The 14,621-nt window shown below is 40.7% G+C and overlaps 1 protein-coding gene across 2 annotated transcripts in view; it reads left to right on the top strand.

The window, feature by feature from the left end:
• LCMT1 (leucine carboxyl methyltransferase 1) overlaps window positions 1-14,621 on the top strand; it is a 53,639-nt gene that overhangs the window by 36,990 nt on the left and 2,028 nt on the right. For both annotated transcript variants that reach the window (XM_019922017.3, XM_019922018.3), the window contains 5 exons: window positions 638-740; window positions 4,987-5,107; window positions 8,389-8,490; window positions 9,911-10,002; window positions 13,545-13,642. In XM_019922017.3, coding sequence (XP_019777576.1) covers window positions 638-740; window positions 4,987-5,107; window positions 8,389-8,490; window positions 9,911-10,002; window positions 13,545-13,642 — 516 coding nt within the window. The remainder of the gene's footprint in view (window positions 1-637; window positions 741-4,986; window positions 5,108-8,388; window positions 8,491-9,910; window positions 10,003-13,544; window positions 13,643-14,621) is intronic.

The raw sequence follows: 14,621 nt of genomic DNA, 5'->3' as shown, positions 1-14,621 counted from the left end.
TTTAAGCACAGAGAAAAAAGGTTAGAATGTTATACACTAAAACACTAATAGTTGTCTTTGGAAGGTATGATTTTTAGTTAATTTTCACCCTCTTACCTGATTTTTTTTCCCATAATGAGCATGGATTTTTATTTTTATTTTTTTAATAGATTTATTTATTTATTTATTCATTCATTCATTTATTTTTGGCTGCGTTGGGTCTTCATTGCTGCACGAGGGCTTTCGTTAATTGCATCGAGCAGCGGCTAGTCTTTGTTGCGGTGCACGGGTTTGTCATTGTGGTGGCTTCTCTTGTTGTGGAGCACGGGCTGTAGGCGTGCGGGCTTCAGTAGTTGTGGTACACGGGCTCAGTAGTTGTGGCTCACGGGCTCTAGAATGCAGGCTCAATAGTTGTGGAGCACGGGCTTAGTTGCTCTGTGGCATGTCCGGATCTTCCCGGACCAGGGCTCGAACCCGTGTGCTCTGCATTGGCAGGCAGATTCTTAACCACTGCGCCATCAGGGAAGCGCGAGCATGCATTTTTATAATGGAGAAAAAAATACATTTACTTTAGTTTTGAAAAAGTCACATCCATTGAAATTATAATCTCTTCTTGATCAATTTCTGTTGAAATTATAATCTCTTCTTACATTTACAGATGGGCACATATTGGATTCAACAAGATATGCCATCATTGGAGCAGATCTCCGAGATATACATGAACTGGAAGAGAAACTAAAGAAATGTAACATGAATACACAGTGAGATTTTTTTTTAACCTCTTTTTGAGATAAGGCCAGTTGGAGGTACAGCATGATAACATGTACCATTTTTTTTTCAATGCTACTTAGAGTAGTTTTCTGAAATTTTCTGAGAAGCAATGTTCCTTGAGTCTGTTTTCCCATGAGAACCACCTGTATTGCTTTTGTAAAATACTGACTACTAATATAAGTTTGAGGGAAGATAATTGTATGCATAGAAACATATAATTGTAACATATAAAGAAAGGATTAGCATCCAGGGTATATAAAGAATACCTACTATTTTTAAAATGTCCAGTAGAAAAATGGGCAAAGGATAGATCACCAGGCAGCTCAAAGAGGAAAGAGGGTATCATATTAAAATGGTATTGAACTTAAGTAGTAATCAGATGAAATTCTGTTTTACTACCACCAAGTTGGCAAAAATGTAAAAGTCTGACAGTATCAAGTGTTGGCAAGGATATCGGGGGAAAAGGAATGGTCATCCACCACTGGTGGGAGTGATCTTGGTGTGACCATTGCAAGGAATGATCTGGAATTATCTAGTAAAATTGTCAGTACCATATGAATTTGCAGTTCCATTGTTGGGTGTGTCCCCCCGAGAAGGTCTACATGTATGTACAAGGAGGATGTTCATTGCAGCTTCTGTTTTTAGTAGCAGAAAATTGGAAACAACTTAAACGTCCATCAGGAGGAGAATGGATGAATGCTATGTAAAATGCATGTGACTTCAGCGAGAGCTCAAAAACTTAATGTTGACTTTTTAAAAATTAAATTGCAGAGTGTGATACCAAATGTGTAAAATCAAACCCCCCCAAATACTGTATTTTCATGATTACATATATACGTAACAGAAGTATTTTTAAAATGGACCAGAAGGGTTCACACCAAATTCTTGAGAGTGGGTACCTTTGGGAGGCAGAGGAGGGGAGCGAGATGTGGGGTTTTAGCACAGCGATGCTGGTCAAATAGATAAAGAGCTAGTGGGAGGAAAAGGCATATCCACCTGGTCTAATATAGGTGAAGATGACACTTTCAAGGATATTTGAGGTGAGTAACTCAAGGGAGAGGTTTGGAAGGCAGGTTAGGGAAAGGGAAAGTTATTTTAAAGAATAAATTGAAGGCAAGGAATCAGTGGCAAATGATGAAGGAAATTAGCAACAAGGGAAATCATTGCTGGAGGAGAGGGAAGGGAGTATGTAGAGCATGGACTGAGGTTAACTAGCCTATGAGGGAAGAGAAACACTCTCTATTCTGAGAGGGCAGGAAGGAGGGTAAGGACAGGTGCAAATACAGGTGAGCTTTGGGCGATGGAGGGGTGGGAAGTATAGGGGGTTAAAGTGGTCTTCCTAACACTTCAGCACAGTGATGGCTGTTACCTCTACATTTTGAAGTTCTTGCTTACGTGTTTAGTCTAGAATCATCAACCAGGTTGTTATTCTTAGGATTTACATTTCCACCAGCTCAAATGTCAGGGACAGCTCTACGTGACCCAGTGTTGTCACTCCAGCTTTATTGTCTGAGTCTGTCTCACCAGGTGTTCAGAAGTAAGGTCAATACACTGTAAAGAGTATTTGTGTTTCTTTTTTCCTTTGGGGAGACCCTTAGGTGGTTCACTGATTGCAGAATGTAGTGTGTTTTCTTAAATTTATTTTTTAATTGAAATATAGCTGATTTACAATGTTGTGTTAATTTCTGCTGTACAGCAAAGTGACTCAGTTATACACATATATTCATTCTTTTTCATATTCTTTTCCATTATGGTTTACCCCAGGATATTGAATATAGTTCCCTGCACTATACAGTAGGACCTTGTTGTTTATCCATTCTATATATCAATATAACAGTTTGCATCTGCCAACCCCACACTCCCAGTCCGTCCCTCCCACCACTACCACCTTAGCAACCACAAGTCTGTTCTCTCTGTCTGTGAGCCTGTTTCTGTTTCATAGATAGGTTCATTTGTGCCCTTTTTTTTTTTAATTTATTTTTGGCTGCGTTGGGTCTTCGTTGCTGTGCATGGGCTTTGCTCTAGTTGCAGCGAGCAGGTGCTACTCTTCATTGTGGTGTGCAGGCTTCTCATTGCGGTGGCTTCTCTCGTTGCGGAGCACGGGCTCTAGGCGCACGGGCTTCAGTAGTTGTGGCTTGTGGGCTCTAGAGCACAGGCTCAGTAGTTGTGGCACACGGGCTTAGTTGCTCCATGGCATGTGGGATCTTCCCGGACCAGGGCTCAAACCTGTGTCCCCTGCATTGGCAGGCGGATTCTTAACCACTGCATCACCTGGGAAGCCCTGTGCCATATTTTAGATTCCACAAATAGGTGATATCATATGGTATTTGTCTTTCTCTTTCTGACTTACTTCACTTAGTATGGTAATCTCTAGTTGCATCCATGTTGCTGCAAATGGCATTATTTCGTTCTTTTCTATGGCTGAGTAGTATTCCATTGTGTATATGTACCACATCTTCTTCATCCATTCATCTGTCGATGGACGTTTAGGGTATTTCCATGTCTTGGTTATTATGGGTAGTGCTGCTATGAACGTAGGGGTGCGTGTATCTTTCTGAATTAGAGTTTTGTCTAGATATATGCCCAGGAGTGGGATTGCTGGATCATATGGCAACTCTCTCTCTATTTTTAGTTTTCTGAGGACCCTCCATACTGTTTTCCATAGTGGCTGCACCAACTTACATTCCCACCAACAGTGTTGGAGGGTTCCCTTTTCTCCACACCCTCTCCAGCATTTGTTATTTGTAGGCTTTTTAATGACGGCCGTTCTGACCGGTGTGAGGTGGTACCTTACTGTAGTTTTGAATTGCATTTCTCTGATAATTAGCGATGTTGAGCAAGTAGTGTGTTTTCTTTTAGCTGAAGGGAAGTCTTAACTTTCAAGGACACCACTGGATTTCTTGGGGGCACATGGGTGTGTGAAGTCAGCAGTAGATTGGTTAAAGCTGATACCGATGGGCCTGGAGCCCTCTCAGAATGAGGAGAGCACGAGTCTTAGAATCTCACCCTGGGTTTCTGTCTTACTTCTCCTGCTCACTAGTTGTTTGATAGGGGGGAGTGGTTTTTTTTGTTTTTTTAAATCTTTTTGAGCCTTAGTGTTTTCATTTATTAACTGGGCTAAAAACTATCTCACAAGATGGTTTTGAAGATCAAGTAACAGCATGCAAAAACAGTTGAACAGGAATTGGCACGTGATAGGCCCTGAGTCAGTTGCCTCTGACTCTAACTATAGTTGCAGTAACCATCTGTTTTGGCAGATGTGCTGGAAGGTTAGGGAAGTAATTGGGTATAAATTGGGCTAGCTGTTGATAGGGAAGTTTGCCTTGCTTTTGGAGATCTATAAAATGGATGAAAAACAATTTTTGAAACAAGTATTCGAATTGTGTATTCCTCCTTGTGGTTTCATTTGTATTCTGTTTTCCTTTATGGACTGTCTTGTCTTTGCTTTTCTTTCACTTATATTTTGAAAAATATTAATCCTCTTTTTTAATATTGCTAATTGCTACCTCTTAGAAAATATATTGTAAAAATGTCTAACTTCATTTTTAAATAATTCAAATCTACAAAAAAGTTACAAAAATAATACAAAAAACTCCCATATAGCCGTCTTTACCTGGCCTGGGCTTAGGTGGGTGGCTCGTCTGCTGGGGGCCAGGTTTAGGTGATGTGCCCTGGGGTTCACTCATGTGTGGACAGTGGGCAGGTCAGCTGGGCTGCCTCATTCTCATCCACAGGACCTCCCCTCCAGTGGTAAGCTAGCTTGGGTTCATTCACATGGTGGTTTCAGGTTTCCAAGTGCAGCAAGAGAGCAAGCACCAGTGTGTAAGTCATTTCCGAGCTTCTGCTTGTATCCTGTCTGTTGCTGTTCCATTGGCCAAAGCAAGTTACACGACTAACCCAGATTCCAGGGGAAGGGAAATAAGCTTCACCTCCTGAGTGGGAGAATCTGCGGGTTCACATTGCCGCACTGTGGGTGCACAGTAGGGAAGACTCTAGCTATTTTTATAGTTTACCACACACATTTAACACATTTTCACCAGCAAGACAAAACTCATTGCTGATTGCTCACCTTTTTACAGTGTAAAACTTTGGGCCCCCGTGCACTGATTGTTTATGTGAAAACTAGTGCTTCTGGTTTTCCTGGGGTATGAAGTGCCCTGCCTGTAATGTGAATGCAATTTGAGAGTCCCGTTTTGGTGAAAACATATTTATGTGCCTTTTTTTTCTTTCGTTAAGATTGCCAACCCTCCTGATAGCTGAGTGTGTGCTGGTTTACATGACTCCGGAGCAGTCTACAAACCTTCTCAAGTGGGCAGCCAAGAGTTTTGAGACTGCCATGTTCATAAACTACGAACAGGTAAAAGGAAGCACGAGAAACTTGCCTTCTGCTTGGGACTCCAGTGGTGGCTTTCTCTATCTGAGCACCCTCGGAATGTTTTCACTTACTCTTTTCCTTTTGCCTCCACTCACATATCTCCTTTATTAATCGGTTCCCGCAGACGTAGTACTCCTGAGTTCTTGACTGCCGGCCAACTTTTAGCCAGAGTTTTTGGAACTTCTGTCTTGTCCTTTAAGAAAGTTGTTCGAGTTCTTATCATTGTGTTTCCTGTAAAGGCATAGATTTTGATGGAAGGAATTTTGGCTATCATCAGTGTAGGGGTAGCAAACTCAGATGCCTTCAGAGACAGGTAGTGATGCAGATGCAGGCAGTTGGTTAGGTGTTATATAGTGTGGAGTGATGGGGACTGTGGTGAACTGGGGCACCCATGTCCCATTTCATGGGGTGCCCACTATTCAGTTCCAGCCATCCATGTGTTACCATGTGCAGTGAGCCTGGAGTTGCCTGAACTCCCAATTTTTCAAGAAAGGTTAGCAATGCAGGATTTTAATGTAAAATTTCCTACTTTCTAAAATCACTGAGCTTGACCCACGAGCTCCCTGTTTTTCTCCTTTGATCCAGTGCCGAAAGGGGTTATGTTTTAGGGCTTCAGAATAATTCAGATTGGATCTGAATCTTGGCCCTAGCTCTTATTATTGACTGTGTGACGTGAGCAGAATTGCTTCGTGGTTGGGAGTCCATGCTCTGGAGGCAGGCTGCCTAGCTGTGTGACCTGGACAAGTTACTTAACCTCTCTGTGCCTGCTTCCTCATCAGAAAAGTGAGGATAATAATATCCCGACTTCATAATTAATAAATGAGTTAATAGGTGCACAAGCATTTACAGCATTGCCTGGCTCTTAAGTAAGCTATTATTAAGTTAGCTATTATTTGGATCTCTCTGATAAAGAGAGATACCTACCTAGATACCTAGGTATCTAGGTATCTAGATACATAGATACCTAGGATAAGAATACCTACCTCTCAAGTCTAAATAATTCAGATTAAATGTGGCAAGTGCATTCATTAAAAAAAAAAGAATACCTGCTTCTCTGGATTATTATGGGAATTCATGAGATGTTGAACAGCAGTGGACTAATGATAAACACTGAATACACTTTAGCTACTTTTATTGTTTATTTTAGTTTAGCTTTATTGATTTTACTTTGTTTTTTACCTCATTTTATTTTATTTTTATATTTTATTACAGATAAGGGCAGTACAGGACCTTGCCCAATGTCACGTAGCTATGAAGAAGTCTAAGGCTAGACCTTGATCTCCTGGCCTCCTTCCCACCCCTTACCCAGTCCAGGTTCCTGTATAGGTGGTTCTTGGTTGTTTGATTTTTCTTCCTTTTCTGTTTAATTGGAGGCATTCCTCAGACTCAGTCTTCTGTCCTAGTGAATGGATATAATGGTAGCTGGCCTCATCGGTCTTTAGTATTGATGTGGATAAATCCTGGTGACCTATCTTTGCTTTCAGGATACCATACCGGGGGAAAAGGAATTCCACTTCCCATGTTTCCACACGTTTCGGATGTGTACCATTTCATTCACTCTGCTTCATTTTTGTATTCTTTTATTCAACAAACCTTTAGTCAACATCACATGAGAGACAATGGGTTAAGTGAGTTTTGACTAGAGACACTGTCACTTTGGAACAGGCCTGAGAATGTGCCAGTTTTCAGTATGTTGACCACAGCTGTCCTTAGATGGGGTTAAACCCTACCCAACACCTTCATTTTGTGAATAATAAACTTTTAACTTAATTCAGTTCTTTGCTAACAAGTACAGAATCATCATCCTCACATTTGTCAATTGCTCACATAACATGTATTATTTTTTAATTAGTGGTTAAATGACAAAACCACATGGATGATGGTTATTTCAGTAATGATAATAATTATTGCACATTCTTCGAACCTGATGACTTGTATAGCAGGCGCTATTCTTTGAGTTTCATATATATTAACTTATTTAATCATCACAACAGCCCTCAAGGTGGGTACTAGTACTATCCTAGTTTTACAGGTAAGAGGACTATTGAACCAAGGGGTTAGGCATCTCGCTCACAGCCTCCCAGCTATTAAGTATCAAGCCAGGATTCAAACCTAGGCAATAAAATGAAGGAGGTTGTGCTCACAAATATGCTTGTATCCTGAATGAATAGTGTGCAGTCCTATCATTAGTGCCACATAAGCCTTATGCATCCCCCTAAAAAAGAGTAACATTGGATTTTGTCTTGTAGCGTTGGCGCTGGTGTTGGCTTATGAATCCGGGAATCACTTCATATATTGTTAAAGTGCTGAATTTTAGATACCTTGTATATGACAAAATAACAGTGTATATGCTCTCAATACAATAATGCACATAATATATATATATTTTTTGGCCTCGCTGCATGCGGCTTGTGGGATATTAGTTCCCCAACCAGGGATCGAATCCACGCCCTCGGCAATGAAAGCACAGACTCTTATCCACGACCACCAGGGAATTCCCATGTACATAATATTTTGTTTTGTGACAGTTGTGCACATATATAAATTATGTTTTATAAACCAGTTTTTTATTCAAAAAGTAATGCCACATGCAGAATAAAACAAAAATCATATAGTTCGATAGGGTAGACAAAGAAAAGTAAGTCTCTTATCTACCCAAGACCTCAGCCTCTAATCTGGGAAGCAACCTTGCTGTATTCCAGAATTTTCCTACGCATATATAAATGTGGAGAGAGTTTCTTCTTTTTTTCTCCCTAAAGGCAGATGGGAGCACACTACACACATTCCTCTGTGCCTTACTTTTCAAGAGTTTATCTTAGGGATCATTTCATATCTGTCCGTCTGTTTATCTATCTATCTTCCTTTCCTGTTTTCACAGCTATATAGTATTTCATTATATGAACATGCCAGAATTAATTTAACCCCAAATGATGAGTATTTAAGTTCTTTCCAGATTCTTCCTATCATACATAATGCTGCAGTAAATGTGCTCGCATCTTTGCGTTCACGTGTGAGTCTATCTGTAGGACAGGTTGCTGGCAGTGGAATTGTTGGATCCCAGACTGAGTGTTTGCAATGGATGGACACTGCCCAATTGCCTTTCGAGGGGCTCTACTCCATCAGCATGGCACTCAGGATTCTGTGACCTGCAGTTGGTATTATCAGCCTTGACTGGTTAGAAATAGGATGTTGTTTTAATCTTGCATATTTAACAAACAAAGAGATCCTTGTGGCAGTGCCCAGCCTCCTCTGTCCCTTCCCAGGTGAACATGGATGACCGGTTTGGGCAGATCATGATTGAGAACCTGCGGAGACGACAGTGTGACCTGGCGGGAGTGGAGACCTGCAAGTCGTTAGAGTCTCAGGTCAGAGGGCAGAGACCAGGACATCCTCTTGTAACGTTAGCCAACCGAGAAAGGGCACCCTCCCTTCACAGATAAGAGAGTGTGAGAGTCCCTCATGAGTGCCTGCCTCCGGGCAGCTAGGGCTCCACGTGGGCTACTGGTTCATCGTGCTGGGGGAAATCCAAGCCCCGTCCTGCCATCTTGGTATGGAAATGCAGATTTACATTTCCGACCCCCTATTATCTTAACTTCTTATTATGCCGTTTTTCAAACAACATAAGAGCAGAGGGAATAGTTAAAATGAACACCCATGTTCCATCAGCCAGCTTCAATAATTTAATAACATTTTGTCATTATCGTTTGATTTATCCCCCCGGCTCCAAATTTTTGTTGGTGGTGTCATTGGAATATTTTAAGGCAAATCCCAGACAGTATATCATTTTCCCCATAAATACTTCAGGTGACTCTCCTACCAATAAGGACCTTCTGGGCTTCCCTGGTGGCGCAGTGGTTAAGAATCCGCCTGCCAATGCAGGGGACACGGGTTCAAGCCCTCGTCCGGGAAGATCCCACATGCCGTGGAGCAACTAAGCCTGTGCACCACAGCTACTGAGCCTCTGCTCTAGAGCCCACGAACCACAACTACTGAGCCTGCGTGCCACAACTACTGAAGCCCACGCGCCTAGAGCTCGTGCTCCGCAACAAGAGAAGCCACTGCAATGAGAAGCCCGCGCACCGCAACAAAGAGTAGCCCCCGCTTGCCGCAACTAGAGAAAGCCCGCGCACAGCAAAAAGAGACCCAGAGCAGCCAAAAATAAAATAATAAATTTTTAAAAAAATGAGGACCTTCTACCCCCCAGGATAATGATGATACCATTATCACACCTTACAAGTTGACACGAACTCCTTCATAGCACCTAACACCCAATTCCTCTCCAGTTTTCCCCAGTCGTCTAAAAAAATGTTCATAGTTGGTGTATTTGAATCAGGATCCAAACATGGTTCCCACTTTGTACTTGACTGATCGATCCCTTAAAGCTCTTGGAACCTGTAATAGTTCCCGCCCCCAGCACTCCCCCACCTTTGAAAATTTTTTGCTAAAGTGACACTTCCCACCCCTGCCCCCATTTAAATACGTTAGTTTTTACATGGCTTGTGTCACATTACCACTGGGGTACTTTAAAAAACTGTTGCTTATAGAAAAGTTTCTTCCTTTATTTCTCTTTAAATATTACACTTTAGCATGCATTTTCCCCCATTGTAAGAATGCGTGTTCAGTATAGAAAATGGGAAAATTAAAAAAAAAAAAAGAAAGATGATAGTGGCCACGGTGGACTTTTGAAAGAGGAGTCCTCCGAGGGAAATTCTGTGTGCGTGAAGAGTGTCTCGGGTCATATGACAGCACGTTGTCCTCTCCCTTTCTCTCCACTGCTCATTTTAGAAAGAACGGCTCCTGTCGAGTGGGTGGGAATCGGCATCAGCCATTGACATGATGGAATTGTACAGCAAATTACCTCGTGCCGAAGTGAGCAGGTATGGGATTGGCAAGAGTTTGCTCCATGGCAGATAACTGTGAAGTAAAGGCATCATTGTCTGTATCCTTTAATGTTTAAAACAAAAACAAAAAAAAATTCAACCCTGAACTAGACTTATTTTGAAACAAGTTAAACTGCTGCTAATGTAGATTAAACATTGATAGCTCCTTGAGAGTAACTTATTAGCTATTAGCCAAGATAAGGTTTATGCCCAAACAGATTATCTTAGTTGAAATAAGCAGTGACACCTCTGCAGTGGAAATCTTGCACAATCCCTTTGTTTTGGAGAAGCAGGAAAATGACGTTGCCCAAGGGCTCCTAAAGGGGGAAAAGTCTGCTTATGGATTTTTAAGTGGACTTTTCCTCTCATTACAAAAGAAATACATGCTCGTTGTTCTACTAAAACAATTTTTGAGCAGTGTAAAGTGCATGAAGTATAGAGCAGTTGTGAGCGCTGTAGCACCCTCCAGAGAGAGCTGGGGTGTATTCTTTTTCTATGTGTATATAAAGATAAATATTTATCAGTATATAGATTTATATTTTTTGAATCAGTAGAGTGATATTACATGTATCGATCTGTGAACCACCATCCTCTCAAAAGCTTAGCAATAGATTGTATTTATCTCTACATGTCAAGATGTTCAGGGTTACCACATCCTGTTTAGTGGTACCTGTTATTTATGTGTGGATATATATTAATAACAGTTTTTAAAATTGAGGTGTAATTGACAGACAACATTAGTTTCAGGTACACAACATAATGATTCGATGTTTGTATATATTGTGAAATGATAACAATAAGTCCAGTTACATCGGTCACTGCACATACAGGATTTTTTTTTTTTTTTAAGGAGAACCACTTTATTTTGAGTAGTAAACAAAACTCCATTTAGAACATAATAAACAAAGCTTCCATCAGTTTCTTCACAGTTAGTCCAAAGAATAAAAGATCTTCTAAAGAAGATCTTTAAAGGAGATTTAGTAGCTGAATTTGTGGGCATTTTTGGTGCATATTTTTTGTTTAAAAAGGTGAACACAAGCCAAGATTTCAGGCAAATGATGAGCAAGAAGTTTCCAGTGGTTGCATAGCGCAGGCCATCACATCTGAAGCAAGGTCCTGCAGCAACACCCCACCGTGTGCAGCAAATGGCAGGCAGGACATGGCAGCAATCTTCACTACTTTCCCAGAATTTTTTTTTCTTGTGATGAGAACTTTTGAGATTTACTCTTAACAACTTTCAAATATGCAATACAGCATTATTGACTATAATAACCATGCTGTATGTTACTTCCCCGTGACTTACGTATTTCACAGCCGGAAGTTTGTTCCTTTTGACCCCCTTCACATATTTTGCCTGCCTGCCCTCCCACCGCCCACCTCCAGCACCTACCAATTGTTTTGTTTGTTTGTTTGTTTTCTTTTAGATTCCACATGAAGAGAGATCCTACAGTATTTGTCTTTCTCTGACTTATTTCCTTTAGCATAATGTCCTCCGGGTCCATCCATGTTGTCACATGCGGCAAGATTTCATTCTTTTTTATGGCTGAATAATACTCCATTGTAAATCTCAGTATATATACCACATTTTCTTTATCCATTCATCCGTCAATGGACACTTAGGTTGTTTCCTTGATAATAATAATTTTAAAGTAATTAAAAAGTAATGTCTATAGCTGGGCATTTAGTTACGTTGCAAACAGCAGCCTTTGTCCTAACAGAGGTGGGTAAAGAGGCGGGACAGGCTTCGGTCTGTCCACCCCAGGCCGACCAGCCCTCCCAGCTCTGCAGATGCCTCATAGTTTGTGTCTACATTTGTCAAGGGCTTTTGCCAGATACTCCGTATGAAAAGAAACCGGAGGCAGGCCTGTTGATTTAACAGTTGCCTACTGTGCGTCATGCCTGCCTTTGCGGAGTTCACCTTCTAGGGAACAGCTTCACAGTCTAGTGTGTCCTGATAGTTGAACTTGGTCATGACGGTGATGGAACCTTGATCGTGATGCTGGTTCCTTCTCATACTAGGAAGCCCGCCTTGAGGTCCTCTGCTAAGATTAGTTGGGAAGCCACCAGAGTACTCCTTGGATAGTCATTCTTACTTCAGATGTGACTCTTTGGCCTGCACGCCAGGGTGGGAGCTAAGCACAAATACAGAAACATGCACAAGCGTGTACATCTATACACTTGCATGGACACGCACATGCGCACAGATACAGACACACACAGCCTGGACAAATGGCAATACCAGCATGTTAACAGTGGCTGTAAATAGTGGAATATGGATCACCTTTTATTTTTCTTCTTTACTCTTTTTGGAAATGCCTGCGTTGTCCCCACCGCCCCAGTGTGTGCATATCTCAACAGAAAACATTTTAAAGAGCTGTTTTCGTATGTTTCTCTGTGTGTGTATATATTTAAAAGTTTACATTTAAAATGATTTTTGGAAAAAAGTCATATAAGCAAATGATGGGGAAAAAATGTAACCAGAATAAAGTAGTACAGAGTGAAAACAGAACAAAACACCTGGTTACTCACCCTCACTGCCATCAGCCACCTTCTGTTTCAAGAGACAACCACCATTACCACTTTCTTCTGCAGTTTCCAAAATTAGTCCATGTATGTATAACCATATATATCCCCCACTTTTTCTTTACATAGATAGTAATATACTAGGTACATTACCTCCTAAACAACTTGCTTTTTAAATTCCATGATAGGTCTTAGGTTCCATGTCAATTCATATAAACCTACCCTATATGGCTGCACAGTATCCTATTGTATGAATGTGTTTAATCTATTCAACCCATCTCTTCTACTTTAAAGTTTGTTTTTTGTTTTGTCTTTTTGCTGTACTACATTGCAGCTGTGATGCTGCAGTGAGATTTCTTGAACACCTATAGGGTGAATTCTTAAAGCAGAATTGCAGAATGAAAGGGCGTACATTTTAAACATTGATAGAGGTGGTCAAATTGCCCTCCAGAGGGGTTATACTATTTTGTCATCCTGCTAGTAATGCAGGAGAGCACCTCTTTCCCATGTCCTGGGTAAAATGTGTATCAACCTTTAAAAAAATGTTTATTTATTTTTAAGGATGTATCAGCCTTTTTTATCTCTGTCAACTGTTAGCTGAAAACATTTCATGTGTTTTAATTTACATTTCTTTTCACATAAATGAGGTTGAAAAGCTCTTGTTTTTCCTTGCCAGGGAACTGGTCTTTTACCCATCTTTTAAATAAGTTTTAAAAGATGTTCTTATTGAAGTGTAACAGCTCTTTATATAACAACAGAATCTACCCCTTGTCATTTCTATTGCAAACATTTTTTTTCTAGTTTATCATTTGTCACTTTTGACTTTGCTTATGGGATTTTTTTCTCCTTTTCAATAAAAATAATTTAAAATGGGCCCACACCATGCATACTATTCTGTAGCCTGCTTCTTTTCACATAGTATATCCTGAACACCTTTCCATGACTATAAGCATGGGTCATGACCTTCATCTTTGATTGGATACATTTGTACTGTTGTCTCTTCATTCTCTCCACAGAATAGAGTCTCTTGAATTCCTGGATGAAATGGAGCTTCTTGAACAACTGATGCAGCATTACTGCCTTTGCTGGGCCACCAAAGGAGGAAGTGAACTGGGTAGGTGACTTCACTTGTATTGATTTAACCTAGAAAGGGGGAATTTTTTTGTCTCCAGAGAACATAAGTCTTGACGGGAATTTTTGACCCAGGAAGAACTAGGGGACGTATATATATACGTGGATCCGATCCATGAACATAGCCAGAGAATCAGCTGTTATATCCTCCGCGTTTTTATAGCACAAAACCCAGGAGAACTGTTTAAATAAACCACATGTATGAAAAAAAAACAACAGCCCTTTAGAAGACTGTGGAATTTTCTCAGCTGGATGGTAAGAGACCTTGAGTCTTGTAATCATCTTAATAAAAGGACCCAATGATTGTCTTTTTAATCAACTTGTAACCAGGTTTACTAGATGTTAAACACACAGATCATTATATCTCTCCAACACCCCTGTAGCTGTGGGTTGAATTTCTCTCTTCTCTTATATTTAAGATGAATTTCCCCGGCCTGGAAGAGTAGGGCCGTAGGGACAGAGCATGGAGCCTTGTCTCAGTGTTTCTTGTTGCCTTGATCTTGATCAAGTTCCTCCTTTACAGCTGCCCCTTGTTGACCTTGCTTCCCCTGGGAGATAGCCCTTGGGCGGCTCTCCAGACAGTGGAGACCATTTTAGATCTCGGTCCTGGCCTTTAATGTCATAGTTGCCCTTAAGCTTCCTATCGATGTGTCTGACACATGGCTTTAGGCAGGTAGTCCATACAAAACAAAGAACTTGGCAGAGTCACAAACTGTCTCCTGTGTGAAAATTCCAGGTTGTTAATCATCCCCCTTGGGCTTATCTTTCTGCTAGTTTATAAATTTACCCAGCTGGGCAGTTCAGCCCACAAAATCCATTTAAGTTATTTTTTATTTAAAAAACCGTTTATTAGTGTGTTTTGTACTGCTGTCCTCCCGCACTTTTAAAAACAGTGTAATTTTTAGTAGGGACTTTGGAAACTTCTAAAAAAGTATGGCAAAGAAAAAAAAATCACCCATATG

The sequence above is a fragment of the Tursiops truncatus genome, chromosome 15 (assembly GCF_011762595.2).
Source record: "Tursiops truncatus isolate mTurTru1 chromosome 15, mTurTru1.mat.Y, whole genome shotgun sequence".
Lineage (NCBI taxonomy): Eukaryota > Metazoa > Chordata > Mammalia > Artiodactyla > Delphinidae > Tursiops > Tursiops truncatus.
The sequence above is the reverse complement of the archived record's forward strand: the minus strand, read 5'-3'. Positions and strand labels throughout refer to the sequence as shown.